Below are 14,748 nucleotides of genomic sequence, written 5' to 3'. Positions count from 1 at the left end.
AACTTCATATATGAGCCGGAAGGCTAAATGACAATTACAACATGAAGAAAACAAAAGAACAAAAGTAAATTACAACTACTAAACTTCTGTGGGAGGTGCTTGGAGCGCCGTTTGGGCCAGGTCATGGGCCAAGATGTTTGCCAGCCTGGGACAGAACGAAATTGCCCTAACATTAGTTGGTTGTGCGAGTCGGCGCGCCTCTAAAATATAGGGCATCGCCCTCCAAGGGCCTTGATCTCGACCGTTGGATACCAACTCTATTATACCCTTGCAGTCCCCCTCCACTATAAATACCATCTCTTGTCTTTCAGCTACCATTTCATGTGCCAGTACCAAAGCCCTAATCTCACTTTCCACCGCCGAGCTGCTAAGAATAGTTTGAGCTTTCTCCAATATCCTTTCACCTCTGAAATCTCTACCAACCACGGCAATGGCCGATCCCCTTGTAGAAATAGCTCCATCAAAGTTTAATTTAGTGCACCCATCTAGTGGTGGATACCAATCTGTTATGTTGTTATTCATGGTGGTATCAATAGATCTGTTAATGTAATCTTTGGCTTTGAGTTTTGCTTGATGTATAATGGACGAGATCAGAACCTGTTCTCCTTTGAAGATCTTAGCATTTGGGCTCTTCCAGAAACCCCAGAGAAGGTATGTGATGAAAACCACTGATCTTTCTTCTTTTCTGTGATCTATGAGAAATCTTACTAGATCTTCCGATTTGTTTTTTGAGGGAAATGTTCGAAGCTTTGGGCTCTATTACACAGATCTTTGAAAACTATGAATGCACCGAACAGGTGATTCACTGTTTCTGCCTCGTTACCACAAAGAACACATGTCGGATCTACCCCCTGGTTGCCTCTTCTGATGCTACTTAATACAAGTAACCCATCATTAACCATCTTCCATATAAATTGTAAGACTTTGGGTTCAACCACTTTTAATTGCCAAAATTTTGACCATGGAAAATCTGGACTTACCCTTGTACTTCTTGTTTGAGGAGTTATCTCCCTGTAGTAGGATTTTGTAGAAAATAAGCCTTTTTCATGTGGAGTCCAGATCAATTTATCTTCATTCATAAGATTTGATAATGGGATTCTAAGTATCTCTTCAGCTGATTCTACTTTGAATAGGTCTTTGACTAATGGTTCATTCCATCTACCTTGTTGAATTAAATCTGATACAAGATATCTGTATGTGTGCCATCTGTATTTTACTTCCGGTTTATATCCTGGTATTGTAGGAACCCAGGGATCTTCAGCAAACTTGATGTTGGACCCGTCACCCACTTGCCAGCAAACTTTTTGGCTCAAGCTGTCTCGCACATGTAATATGGATGCCCAAATTGGAGAAGAGTTACTTTTTTTGCTTTCTGTCCAATAATTTCCGTTGATGTAATACTTGGACTTCAGAAGTTGAACCCATTTTGATTGAGGACTGTTGAGGAATCTTTAGGCGAGTTTCGCCACAAGAGATTCGTTGACTTTGGCCAAGGACCTGATACCTAGACCACCCAGCTCCTTCGATTTTTGGATGATGTCCCATGGGAGGAAGTGCATCTTCCTCTTGTCATCCTCATGGTCCCACCAGAAATCTCTTTCAAGTCTCTCCAGTTTAAGTAAGGTCCCTTGAGGAATAATAGAGAGGCCAAGGAAGTAGGTACTAATGGGGCTAAGAGCTGATTTTATCAATGTGGTTCTTTCTGCTTGTGATGTTAATTTCTTCTTCCATCCTGTCAACTTCTTTTGAAACTTCTGGATTAAGAATTCATGAGATTGAATTCTGTTTTTGGGCTTTAAAATGAGAGTAACTAAATCCGTTCTACATCCGTCATGAGAGGGGAGTGTAGATGATTGAGAAATAGTTGTCTTTGCTCTGTTGGTACACCTTTACTGAAAAATATAGATGATTTAGAGTAGTTGATTGCCTGACCCGAGAAACTGGTGTAAGAGTCCATGATCTCTGTCACCGCATTAAGATTTTTTTCCTGTGGCCTTCAAAAAAAGAGATGATTTAGAGTACTATTGGATGAAGAATACATTAGTACTATTTGGTCACTTTGGCCGCAAAAAAAAAGGTATTATCTGGTCTCTTAGTAACAAATACATTGGACAATACAAGATAATAGTCGGGAGATGCTACAGTGCCCAAGAGTATGATCAGTAAAATGCCCAAATGACGTGGAATTCACTAAAAGACAAGATTTTTCCAAAGTTTGACAACAGTGGGGACCGCTTTTGTTTCTAAATGAAGAAATTTTAGCATTTTATTGATCATACTTTTTGGCACTCTATCATTTCCCATAATAGTCATATGTTTTTATTTTTTGTAAAAACATTCATTTCACTCTCTAGGAATTAAATCTAAATATCCTACATTAATTTGATTACATGAAGAGATTGTACTAGTAAAATACAACACCGTGACTACTACTTAAATTTTTTAGGCCGCGACTTTGGGTAATAAAAAAAATTCTCCGTGGAATAAATTCTCGAGGGAATCCAGATTTTTAAAAAAAAATTATTCGGTGAATAATTTTTTTTTTTTTGAAGCCAAGGGAACCATTTCCATTAATAAGTGATAAAATCACATTGTTTACATGGATGATACATCATTTATTTCTCTCCTCTGAAAACTTCATGAGAGTTACATACATTTAAATGCAAAGTGCCTCATGAAGAGAAAGAAATGGGACTAGACACTGACTCAAAACAAAAGACCCTAAAGGCCGACAAAAGATCCTAAAGATCGTGAATGAAAAGACCCTAAAGGTCGACAAAATATTACAGAAAAATAAATAAAAGAACCATCGCCTTCTTGCCGAAAAACCGTCGTCGTCACCGGAAAATCGCCGCTGCCGCCAGAAAACCACTTCCGTCACCGGAAAATCATCGCCATCTCACCACCATAGAAATCACATTACCACCGATGGGTTTGGCTTGGCATCTACTGGTTCTTCTTCTTCATCTTCCTTTCTTCTTCTGCTTCTTCTTCTTCTTCTTCTTTCTATTCTTCTTCTTCTTTTTCTCTTCTTCTTCTTCATAAAATAAAATAAACATGGAGGAACTACACCATTACAGATACATAAATATAAACTTGGAGGAACTACATAATGTTAATGTTAAGAACAAACAATAATAATAGGGAAAAAGGATCAGCCCTTCTTGATAGATAATAAAAAGGACCAGCCCTTCTTCTTCTTCTTCCTGTTCTTCTTCAATCCAAAGAGATTTTGTTGAGGAAACGGTTAGATGGAAGGGGAGTCTTCCTTCTCTTCTGTTCTTTACCAATATAGTCTAAAGATAAAAGGTGAAGAAAAGAATCATGATGAATAAAAGATGTTTGTTGAGATAATAACATGTAAGCACTTAGAAACCAATTAGGTTTCTATTCACATCCATCACAAACAGAAGGTGTGGGTTAAAGGAGGAGATGAGATTGGTAAATCTTTAAACTGCAAAAGAGAGAAAGAGAGGAGAGGAACTGAAAAAGAGAGAAAGAGAGGAGAGTAAGAAACTAAAACAGGAAACATAAAAGTTCCGGCGAAGGGAGGACCCTTCGCCGGAGGAAATTGACTAGATCTGAAAAACGGTTTTAGGCAGAGAATGTGTCTTCCTTGTTGTTCACCGAAAATTATTGATGATGTGACGATATTATCGGTGAATAAATTTTTATGGAGAATAAAGAATACATTTTTTTGAAAGTTCTCTTCCATCTCATTTGTTCTCTCTGCCACTTCATCTTCTCGACACCTCATCATCTTCTCCGGCGAAGATGAAGTGGTAGAGAGAGGTGATGAGATGGAGGAGCCTTTTAATAGCATCTTCTAAAATTAGAAGCCCCTTAGCAATAAAAAGAAACATAAAAAGTCAATTTTATTTGACTAGTTTTAAGAAAAGTCTTTATTTCCCGGAGAATTTTCTTTATTCCCCAAAATCGCGGCCGTTTTTTAACGCCATAGTAAGACCGTAAACAAAGAACTACTACTACTTCTTCTTTCCCTTGGCGTCGGTTGCTCGAAATGTCTGATTTACCAAACAACTCTTTTTATATTCCATCTAATGTACATAAAATAATGCTCAATGGAAGAATGGTTTGGTAGTTGTAGCACTCGTCAAGCGTCCTTCAGCACAATGAGTACAGAAACTTCCAAGACATTCACGTCCTAAAAAGTTATTGAACTTAGAAAGTATAGGGAACTAGGGAAGTCCTCAAAATTTGATTTGTTACTTATCTCTTAAAGACGAATTGTAATTCTTGAAGATGTAGCTACTATAACGTGATTATGTAATAAGCCTGTACGTCTTTAAAATAATTATGTTGCATATCGCAAGATTTTATAGTGAAATACTACAAAACAAAATTTAATGAAGAGGTACTCCATTTATAATCCAGAGACTACGTCTTTCTATGAATCTAAAAATGTAACTTTCTTCGGAGATAAATTTCATTTTGAGTATATTTCATCTAATTCCACAATGTACACTCCATTCAACCATTTTAATTTTGGAAGTCAGGTCAGTGATTTACCCAATTTTTTTTAGTTTGTACTTCAATTCGACCATATTTCGTCTCCTACTTTAGTCGAGCCTCTAGATTCACTTGACTCCAAAGATGCCGATAACGAGGTGGACTTACCATTGATATTTTCTTTAGAGGAACATGTCGTTGTTTCTATGGTTTCTATCGATTCACATACTTCTGTTCTTCGCGCACTCTTGCCATCGGTTGTCCAGTACTCGACTCCTTGAAGCATGACTCACTTGATTATTCTCACCCAATTCGTATAGATAATTCACCCTTTTATCTTGACAACTATAGTTATTTCTTGTTTTGAGATGTCACATTCACGTACTCCTTATCTACTGGTTGACTGTATCACATTCGATTTTTGTAAACTTTTCCTTATGTAACATTTGTGTTTTCCAGCTGATGTGGTGGTTGTGGTTTGAAACTTAAACAACATGAACTAGCAATAACCACACATTTAACATGGTCATTTAGATTGAGTTACAACTTATATTGTGAAAGAATCACTACCAATGCAAATTTACACATACCACTTACCGACTTACCCAAAATAACTTTCTTTTGTTAGCTTTTAGTACCTTTTTGCTGATTGTCTTGGCCAGTTGGCCACATACAACTACTAAACTAAAAATTGGTTGGTCATTTAGATTGTGTTTGTAAGTCTTACACCTTTTCTGAGTTTTCTTAGTCACATTCTGGTTAAGTAAAAATTGGTTGGTCACCTGTTTAATAATGTATGAAAAAAAATTAAATAATAGATATTAATTCTTAAAAATACATGTACTTTGGATCAAAATTATACTTATATTTCACCAAATCTCTTGTACAATCTTCCTTATAATTAGTGTATATACACGTATAGTGTTGGAAAGGGCCAAAATGGACTACACAAATAGTACTATTTCTTATAAAACGGCTCTAAATTTTCATTATAAACTGTAAAACAAGTGTCTGGATGAAGACAAACTGTTTACAACTAAAATCTAAGTCAATTGAGATTCTTCTCTCAAACCATTAAATGTAGGGTCAATTTCCTAATAACCCCAACTTTGTGACCGGTTTCTTGCCTAGCCCCCTACTTCGTCAAAAATACTCAGATGACCCTCTTTTTTAGATTCCGTTATAACACCGTTAACTAGTTATCACCCCTCTTTCATCCAACTCATCGCCTCTCTCTGTCACCTCATCTTCTCGCCACCTCATCATCTTCCCCGGCGAAGGTCACCGGCCAGAAAATTTTCGACCAGCAACCTTCAAACATTAAAAAAATTTTTTTAAAAAAAAAAACCCTCCCCCCTCTCTCTCTCTAGATCTAGAGAGAGAGGTGGGTTTTAATTTTTTTTTTAAAATGTTTGAAGGTCGCCGGTCAGCGACCTTCGCCGGGGAAGATGCTGAGGTGGCGAGAAGATGAGGGGGCAGAGAGAGGCGATGAGTAGAATGAGAGAAGGGTGATGATTAGTTAACGGCGTTATAACGGAATCTTAAAAAAAGAGTCATTTGAATATTTTCTACAAAGTAAGGGACTAGGCAGGAAACCGGTCATAAAATTTGGGGTATTAGAGAAATAACCCTTAAATGTACTTTACAGGTTGACCATTCCTACACTTTATAGTCAAAAGATACTTTAATTCATAAATGCTAATCTTTCCCAATTGTCTTCAATCACAATCTAATAACAAATGTTTTTATATTTGTCTTTTCTTTCCTTAAATATGAGCTCTAAGCACAAACCCCAATCTCAATTAAACTACAAAAATCTCTTGCCTTTGATATAGTTGTAGTAGAAGATATGGCTGATTTGGTAAGAAATGATTTCATGTTTTCATCATTTTCTTCCCTTATGAATAATTGTGGCTCTCCTTCTAGTTGTATTTGGTGTAGTTGAGTATGTGTAAACATTTTATGTTTTCATGGCTTAAGTTGATGATCTTAAATATTTTAGGCAAAACATCGAACGATATTTTAGTTGCCTTTACCAGATAAAATTTCATTGTGGGAAATTATTTTTCCAAGAAATATATTCTCTTATAAAATCATGTCTCCCTTCTCCCTTCTCATGCATGTTATTTGCTCTTTCTCCTTTTAAATTTTGTTGGAGTTCTTCCAAAGTCGATTACACTTTGATCATCATGAGTTTAAAGGTACACTATCGAAATGATTTGAGAAAAATTTTGGCAACTTCTTGCATAATCAAAGTGTTCAAACAAATTTAGCCGCAATTTTGACAAACATCAGAGTCCTACGTTAAAACTTTAGCTAAATTCTACATTTCATTTTTAACATTTTTGTCCACTGCTCTTTCAAGAGATTGCACCTTTAAGTTGATATGTTAGGGAGTACTTTCCGCGCTAAGCTTCACCAACAGAACTCTATAGGCGCCCCACCTTTTTATGCATAAGTTACTACACTGAAGTTAGTGTCTCTAGTCAGTTTAATTTGACCACAACATGATTGTCTTGTCTGAGGAAGCAAGTAAACTCCATTCCTACTAACAAATCATTTTAAAACCACTCGAAATCAACTCATTATCGATCATAAACACTTTTCAAGTATTTAATCGCTTCGAAAAATTTTCAAACACTATATCAAAAGATAATACTATTAAAAAGTTAGAGTTTTTTACAACCAATTTTTAACAAGCAAGATAATCATTTGAATTAGTTTTTCTTTTAATGAACAAACAACAAATGATACCTTAAAATTCACAAAATAATCCAAAAAGTTTTGAAAAAGATTTTGAAAGAAAAGCAAAAAAAAATGGAGAAAAGGAGTCAAGGAGTGCATCTGTGCATGAACTCCTCAACACAAAACACTAATATAGAATGACAAGTATATAGCTAAAAGTGGGGTGGCTACAAAAGCACCCAAGTTGGAACACTACACTTTCAACAAAAAATTAAAAATTTTGGAATACTACAAAATTGTCATTTCCATATAATAAGCTGTCAATATCCCTAAATAATCGATATTATAAGGATGGGGTTACCTCTTTTAACATATACTCTATTCTTCAATAACTAAGATTATACCTCCCAAACTCATCTTCAAAGATTGAGATTATATCTCCCGAATTTATCTCGAAGGGTTAAAATTATGTCCCTTAATTTATCTTTAATGACTAAGATTACACCTCCCAAACTTATATCTGATGGTTGAGATTATAAAACTGTTTGTGCCCTCCGGAAATTGGTTATACCCTCGTTTCTTAACATAAGTAGAAATTTGTAGCCTATGTATAACTTATTACTCAAACTAAAACAAGAAGGTTGTCCAACAAGAGATGATTCACGTGAATCTTTTCTCTCCCTCTGGTCACTCATTCCCTTGATCCTTGTTTGCTCTCTTTTCCTTTATCTTTATGACTGTCTCTCTTTCGTCTGAGAGAGAGCGACGGGGAGAGAAATGAAAATGTTAAGTTTGTGGCCATCCAACTCAAAACCAATTGGCAATGAGTGGAGAGGTCCTATACATTATATTCTTGGTTACTAGTTACCCATTCTCCCATGTGGGACTATTCTCACACGCCCCCTCACGTGTGGCATTCTTTGAGCCTAACACGTGTGTTTTTTTTCTTTACGGGTGACGTGGAACACGTGTGGCTTTTAAGCCCATCACGTGTGGGCCTAGCTCTGATACCATGTTAAGTTTGTGGCCATCCAACTCAAAACCAACTGGCAATGAGTGGAGAGGACCTATACTTTATATTTTTGGTTACTAGTTACCCATTCTCCCATGTGGGACTATTCTCAGAGAAAAAGAAAAAAAATAGATGAGGTAATCTAACCCACTTTACGTATGGAGATTTGCAAAAATGCTGGTCTCTGTCAAACTTCTGAGGTCGATTACCTCAGGCTTGAGTCCTAGCTAAAAGAACAGCAACGCTTATACTACATATCTCTTTAGCAGCTCAGGCTAGCGTCCTAGGGCAAAAACAACAATGCCTATACAATTCTTGAGCAGCCCAAGTGATGCAGGGGCACCCGGCGTGGACGCTTTTTGCCGTGGCCTAGCGGCCACGTAGGCCAATCGGTCATAATGATTAGATTTAGGAAAGTCCCAGTTTTAGTGTGATTCGTATTGAATCTAGGTTTAGGAAGTTACATTATTTCAGTATTTTCATTAATTGGGAAAGTCTAGTTTGAGTATATCTATTTAGGAAGTTGCAGTATTTCAGTATTTCCATTATTCAGGAAAGTCCAGTTTGAGTTTAACTAGGAAAGTATGATATCCTATAAAAGGAGGTCTAGTCTGTCTTTTATTTTCATGTTGAAGAGAAAATCCCCTTGAGTTTAATAAAGTTTATCAGTTTTAGAGTTATTTTAATCTTTCTTTTAATTGTTCTTCGTTTATTTTATCGTCTTCTTTATTTCCGCTGCGTTCTACATCATGTGGTATTCAGAGCCACCAAAGTTTTGGGCTAATGATTCTGGAAATTTTTTTCCAGACAATTAAATCAGTATCAATCGTATTCTATTCCTCAAGAAGATTATAATCAACCGAATTATACTCATCAAGGCGTAACGAATCGATGCTTATGCGCATCATGTTTGTATGCGAAAAAAGATTCGTACGATTATCATTGGAATCCGGGAGAAACCGTACGAGAAAACCCATCACAACCCCCATCTTATTATACACCACCACCACCGTATTCACCACCACCGCCACCACAACCGTCTTTTTGTCTAGAAACGCTCCAATCGAACTATTATCCAACACAACCGTCTCCTTGTCCATACCAACCGTCACCACCACCACCAGTGTGTTATACACCATCACCTCCATCTTATTACTATCAAACACCAGAAACAACACCACCACCGCCGTACTATTATTATTCACAACCTCTTATACCATCTTCGGCACCTCCACCACCAATACCACCATCTTCTCTTTACTATTCTACACCACCAACACAATCAACTCTCCATCAACATCAAATTGATGCACTTCAGTTGGATACAAGTAATCCAAACGGTTTACCTCCATACCCGATTAACCTCTCATCTCAATACTTGGATAATGATGATTGGATGCTTCAATCTAGTCAATCTCTGGTTGGATTGGAGAAGCCTCTTATTTCCATCAACCATGAAGAAGTAATAAAAGAAGAAGAAGAAGATTACGAAGAGCATGAAAAATATGAGCTTGAGGTTGCTGAACCATACTCCGAAGAAGAAAAAGACGATTTCGAAGAAGTTGAAACTGCAGTAGAAGAAGATGGATCTTCCTTCAACGTAGAAGAAGAGAAAGTCGAACATAACGAAAGCAAAGAAGAGGTTGGTCCTAAGCGAGACAGTGTACGGAAGCTTTTCAGATCGTTTTGCGAAGGTGAGTCCATTCTTGATAAACCAAAGTCAGTTGATATTCTATGTTCTAGAAACATTCTGGTTATGATTCAAGTGAAGAATAAAGCAAATATGGGTGCTTATATCTCTCTCCTTGCGTACAATAATTTTGATTGTATGATTTTGTTTTCTACACTCTCTCATTGTCATATTCGTAGCGTGAGTTGCTTGTTCAAGGTAGGACGTCAAGAACCTGTTAAGGTTCTTACGGTTGGTAAAGAAAAAGGTTATGTCGATCTTCGTAAGCGAAGAGTTGCGGAAGAAGATATTCAGACTTGTGAGGAAAGGTTTAATAAGAACAAGCTTGTTCAATCTATTATGCATCATGTTGCCGAGACTCTTTCACTCGATTTAGAGGATCTCTACATCCAAATTGGTTGGCCTTTGTTAGCTGAGTTTGAAGCAATACTAGAAGGAGATAAGAATAAGCTAAGTGAGGGGGTGTTTGGAGAAGTGTTACGAGCCACTCAAGAGGCATTAGTTTTACCTCCATGGGTTGCACTTGCTATTCGTTCGATGCCGGGAGTTTAGGAATATATACATATGAATGTGAAGGCTCTAATCACAAAGGAACTCACTACTTCTGAATATTTGGAATTCAAGGAACTTGTTAATGGGAGTTCTAATGATTATTTAATGCTTGAGTTGGACTTTGAGCCCTTCAATGCTTCCTTCCCAACAACCACACTTTCAAAATCCATTGGCAACGGTGTACAATTTCACAATAAATACCTATCTCGAAGATGATTCATGAGAAAGATAGCATGGTAGCATTGCTTGATTTTCTCCGAAACGACCACAACTGTGACCATCACCACTCCTCTCCTATCAACTACACTTTCGGCATTCTTGCTATGCATTCTGAAATAGTTACTTTAGTCTTACTTGCAATCTTCACCACCCGACCTCAAGTCGAAGATCAAGAAAATCTCATAAATTATAGACAAATTCATCCCAGTGCCAATGGCCACTCAATTCCTGTTAAAGAATTTGTTCAAGGTATTGTCGAAGGTAACACTAGGGTTCTTATTGCATCAAGATCTAGAGAAGAAGTTTTCAAGAGCATTAAGGATTTCAAGAAAGAAGTTTTTGATAAAGTTCAACTTGAACTTAATAGATTTGGGTTGCTACCTTTTAATGCAAATTTCAAAAACTTCGTTGGCATTCCGGGGCATGAATACTTTTCTTACCTAACTCAAAAGGTTCAACCTAAAGCAACCAATCAAGCCAAGATGAGAGGTGAGGCCATGCAACATATAACATAAAGTATGATTGTTCATCTTCGAGAAATTTTACGATGCCTTGCAACGTTTTTTGGCTCTTCTCATGATGATTGGACGATGAATTTGAAGGCTATTTTTTGGTAGAGGAAAATTTAGTATTTGCAAGCTTCTTCATCAAATTTCAAGACGATGGAAGATGTAGAAATTTATTGAACGTTTCTTCACTGATATCGATTCTGCGAGAATCGCCGCATCATGGGTATCAGTTTATAGTTGGTAACTTAGTCCCTTTCTCTATCCTTCGGATTTCGTACACCTTTCGTGCAAAGTGGGAATTACGGATCGCCATGATAGAGTTCATCGTATGTGGGTTCATCAAATTAATTTCTTCGTCGAAACGATTCTGGACGAACCTCGTGGGAGAAGGGGAAGCTGATGCAGGGGCACCCGGCGTGGACGCTTTTTGCCGTGGCCTAACGGCCACGTAGGCCAATCGGCCGTAATGATTAGATTTAGGAAAGTCCCAGTTTTAGTGTGATTCGTATTGAATCTAGGTTTAGGAAGTTACATTATTTCAGTATTTTCATTAATTGGGAAAGTCTAGTTTGAGTATATCTATTTAGGAAGTTGCAGTATTTCAGTATTTCCATTATTCAGGAAAGTCTAGTTTGAGTTTAACTAGGAAAGTATGATATCCTATAAAAGGAGGTCTAGTCTGTCTTTTATTTTCATGTTGAAGAGAAAATCCTCTTGAGTCTAATAAAGTTTATCAGTTTTAGAGTTATTTTAATCTTTCTTTTAATTGTTCTTCGTTTATTTTATCGTCTTCTTTATTTCCGCTGCGTTCTACATCACCAAGCCAGTTTGAATGCTTAGACTAATTCGGTTTGGTTTTTGTTTTTGCAGAATTTGGTAATTGTTGTATTGATGACATTGCTATTATGTACTATAACCCAAAGTGGGTTCAGTAGATTGCAAGTGAGGAATATAAACTCCAAGGGTGATGTCTTCAATGTTCTTGATTATGGAGCTATTGGAGATGGAATTGTTGATGACTCCCAAGTAATTCTTTTTTCATTCCAGGACTTGGAATTCATGCATGAGAAGTTTTACATGGGCCTTCCAATGGTGTCTTTGGGGCTTCGTAGTTATTGGCGCCCTCAATATTATAGAAAATAGTTAAAAGCGTCAATAACACTTAAGAGAGGCGCCTTTAAAACTTCCCCTCATCCATACGAGGAAATGTTCTTTTTTTACTATTTCAACTTTCACAAAATTTGTCAATTATAAGATTGACGGACCTATCAGTTATTTGATATTAACGACGACGATTCTTGGACTCAACAAAAAATAAAACTATGTAAAGAACTCTGATTGACTAACTGCCCCAATATTATTTTGAATATTACTATTTAATCTTTTATAGTTATGTTTATAATACTTAGTATTAAATCTTAATTATACATTTAAAATCCATTATATTCACTTCATATATTGTGTAGGCATTTCTACGAGCATGGAAAAATATGTGTAAAGAAAGTACACCTTCTCCAACCCTTGTAATCCCAGCCGGGAAGACTTTCTTATTGCGACCATTAATCTTCAATGGTCCATGCTCATCTCCTAATCCTCATGTTCAGGTACTAAACAATTTTGTTACACACAAAAAATATTCTCTCATTTTTTATTATTTGTTTAATAATTTTTCTAATTTTGTGTCTCTCGAAGTGTTTCTCTATCTAACATATGTACGAAAATTATCTATTATATTTGTGGTTTTAGGCGTTGGGATTTTAATAAATTATTGACTTTTCGAAAAAATTAATCAGTATGAAGAGTTTCTTTTGATTACAGATATCAGGGAATATTGTTGCACCTAGCACAATATCAGCATGGTCTGGTTTTAACTTAAATGAGTGGATAGTTTTCTCTCGTATTGATGGGCTTATCGTCGAAGGACATGGACAAATCGACGGACAAGGATCAATTTGGTGGGATCAACCTTGCAAAGATGTCAGTATAATTAATCTCTTTTCTTTTTCTGGAGAGCAGTCTAAATGGCCCGACAAAAACAGGCCAATTCATGCCGAGTACTGGAGTGTCGGACTGCCACTGGTCAGACCATTTCCCCACTCTACATGGACCGACCACTGGCAGGCCGATAGATCATATTTGTCATGTCACTTAGCATGTTTGTTCGTTTCAGTTTAATGACACACCATAACTAAATTGTACTCCTGGCTTTATGGATTCAACCAGTTTGAGTTATGAGCGAGTAAACGTTTATTTAATTAATTTTTTTATTGTCAATTAGTTTTCTAAATGAATCTCTATTCGAATTGTCAGGGGAAATGCACAAGACCATCAGTAAGTTTTTATATTTGTTTCCACATTTTATTTTTATTTTTTTCTTGTTGTAAGTTTCTATTTTGTTATTAGACAAAACTAAGAGACCCTCTATCTCTTAAACCAAAAAAATACCGGGCTTTATCTGACCAGAAGACATGCCCGGAACGGGCCAAGTCTAGAGCCTGCATTCGGTGAATTCTCGTGCCCCAGTCAGCCATTCTAATACCAAATGACTCATGGTGAATTCGGACGGTCAGACCATCGGATGTTCTAACAAGTTCGATACCTGTCTTTTTATACAAATAAGGAAAAGACAGGTTTCTCTTTCAGAAGAAACTCAATAACGATTTTCGGGTTTTTGTTGATTTTTTTGTATGATGAAATACAGGCACTAAGATTGGCGAGTTGCAACGGGCTTCAGCTGATGGGTCTAAGACATTTGAATAGCGCAAGAAACCATATCTCAGTTGTTGGATGCAAGAATGTATTGATATCCGACCTTAACATAATTGCTCCTGAACATAGTCCCAACACTGATGGCATTGACATCTCTGATTCCTCCCATATTCAAATTAGAGACTCCTTCATTGGAACTGGCAAGTACCCCAAGTTTTCATAATCTTCTACCCATTTTACCTATCACATTATCTTGTTTTGAAACAAAATTCATTTGCTCCCTACCACTTCATTATCTCTATCCTCTCTTCCATTTCATTTACATTTTTTTGGGTATTTAATTTAGTCATTTTGATGTATTTGGATTTAATAAATAAAATTGTAGGTGATGACTGCATTGCTATGAATGGTGGAACGTCCTTTGTTAACATTACGAATCTCAATTGCGGACCAGGACATGGAATAAGGTTCGCGCGGCTCGAGCTTTATGGATTGTGTCACATGGTTTCGAGCTTTTCTTTCACCCCTAGTTCTGCTATTGTCTCATAAGAGGATTCTTCATCTTGTAGTGTGGGGAGCTTAGGTAAAAATGGAGCTCATGATACGGTGGAAGAGATACATGTACAAAATTGCCATTTCACAAGATCTATGGTTGGAGTGAGGATCAAGACATGGCAGGTAATTCTAGACCTAAAGTTCTTACAATGTTGATCATTTGAAATTTTTTCTTAGAGATATCTCTCACTATTGTTTTATATTTCTATAAGGGTGGCTCGGGATACGTAAGGAAGGTGTCCTTTCGCAATATCGAGCTTGTCGATGTTATATATCCAATTCTTATAGACCAGTTCTATTGTCCCTCGAGTAAAGGTTGCGAAAATCATGAAAGAAGTTTTAAGTAA

General features: G+C 36.7%; 1 protein-coding gene and 1 pseudogene across 1 annotated transcript; both read left to right on the top strand.

Moving 5' to 3' along the window:
- The first annotated feature begins 10,621 nt into the window (after nt 1-10,621).
- On the top strand, nt 10,622-11,143 carry LOC147539034 (flotillin-like protein 3 pseudogene; annotated as a pseudogene).
- Nucleotides 11,144-12,012: 869 nt separating this feature from the next.
- LOC147539033 (putative polygalacturonase At3g15720) lies at nt 12,013-14,748 on the top strand. The gene is made up of 8 exons (XM_086643056.1): nt 12,013-12,163; nt 12,604-12,741; nt 12,956-13,114; nt 13,448-13,468; nt 13,839-14,046; nt 14,232-14,313; nt 14,416-14,524; nt 14,614-14,748. The coding sequence occupies exons 1-8, from the start codon at nt 12,029-12,031 to the stop codon at nt 14,746-14,748; spliced, it is 987 nt and encodes a 328-aa protein (XP_086499182.1). The 5' UTR covers nt 12,013-12,028.

The sequence above is a fragment of the Eschscholzia californica genome, unplaced genomic scaffold, assembly GCF_041429995.1.
Source record: "Eschscholzia californica isolate CP2 unplaced genomic scaffold, dmEscCali1.0.p SCAF_5, whole genome shotgun sequence".
NCBI lineage: Eukaryota > Viridiplantae > Streptophyta > Magnoliopsida > Ranunculales > Papaveraceae > Eschscholzia > Eschscholzia californica.
The sequence above is the reverse complement of the archived record's forward strand: the minus strand, read 5'-3'. Positions and strand labels throughout refer to the sequence as shown.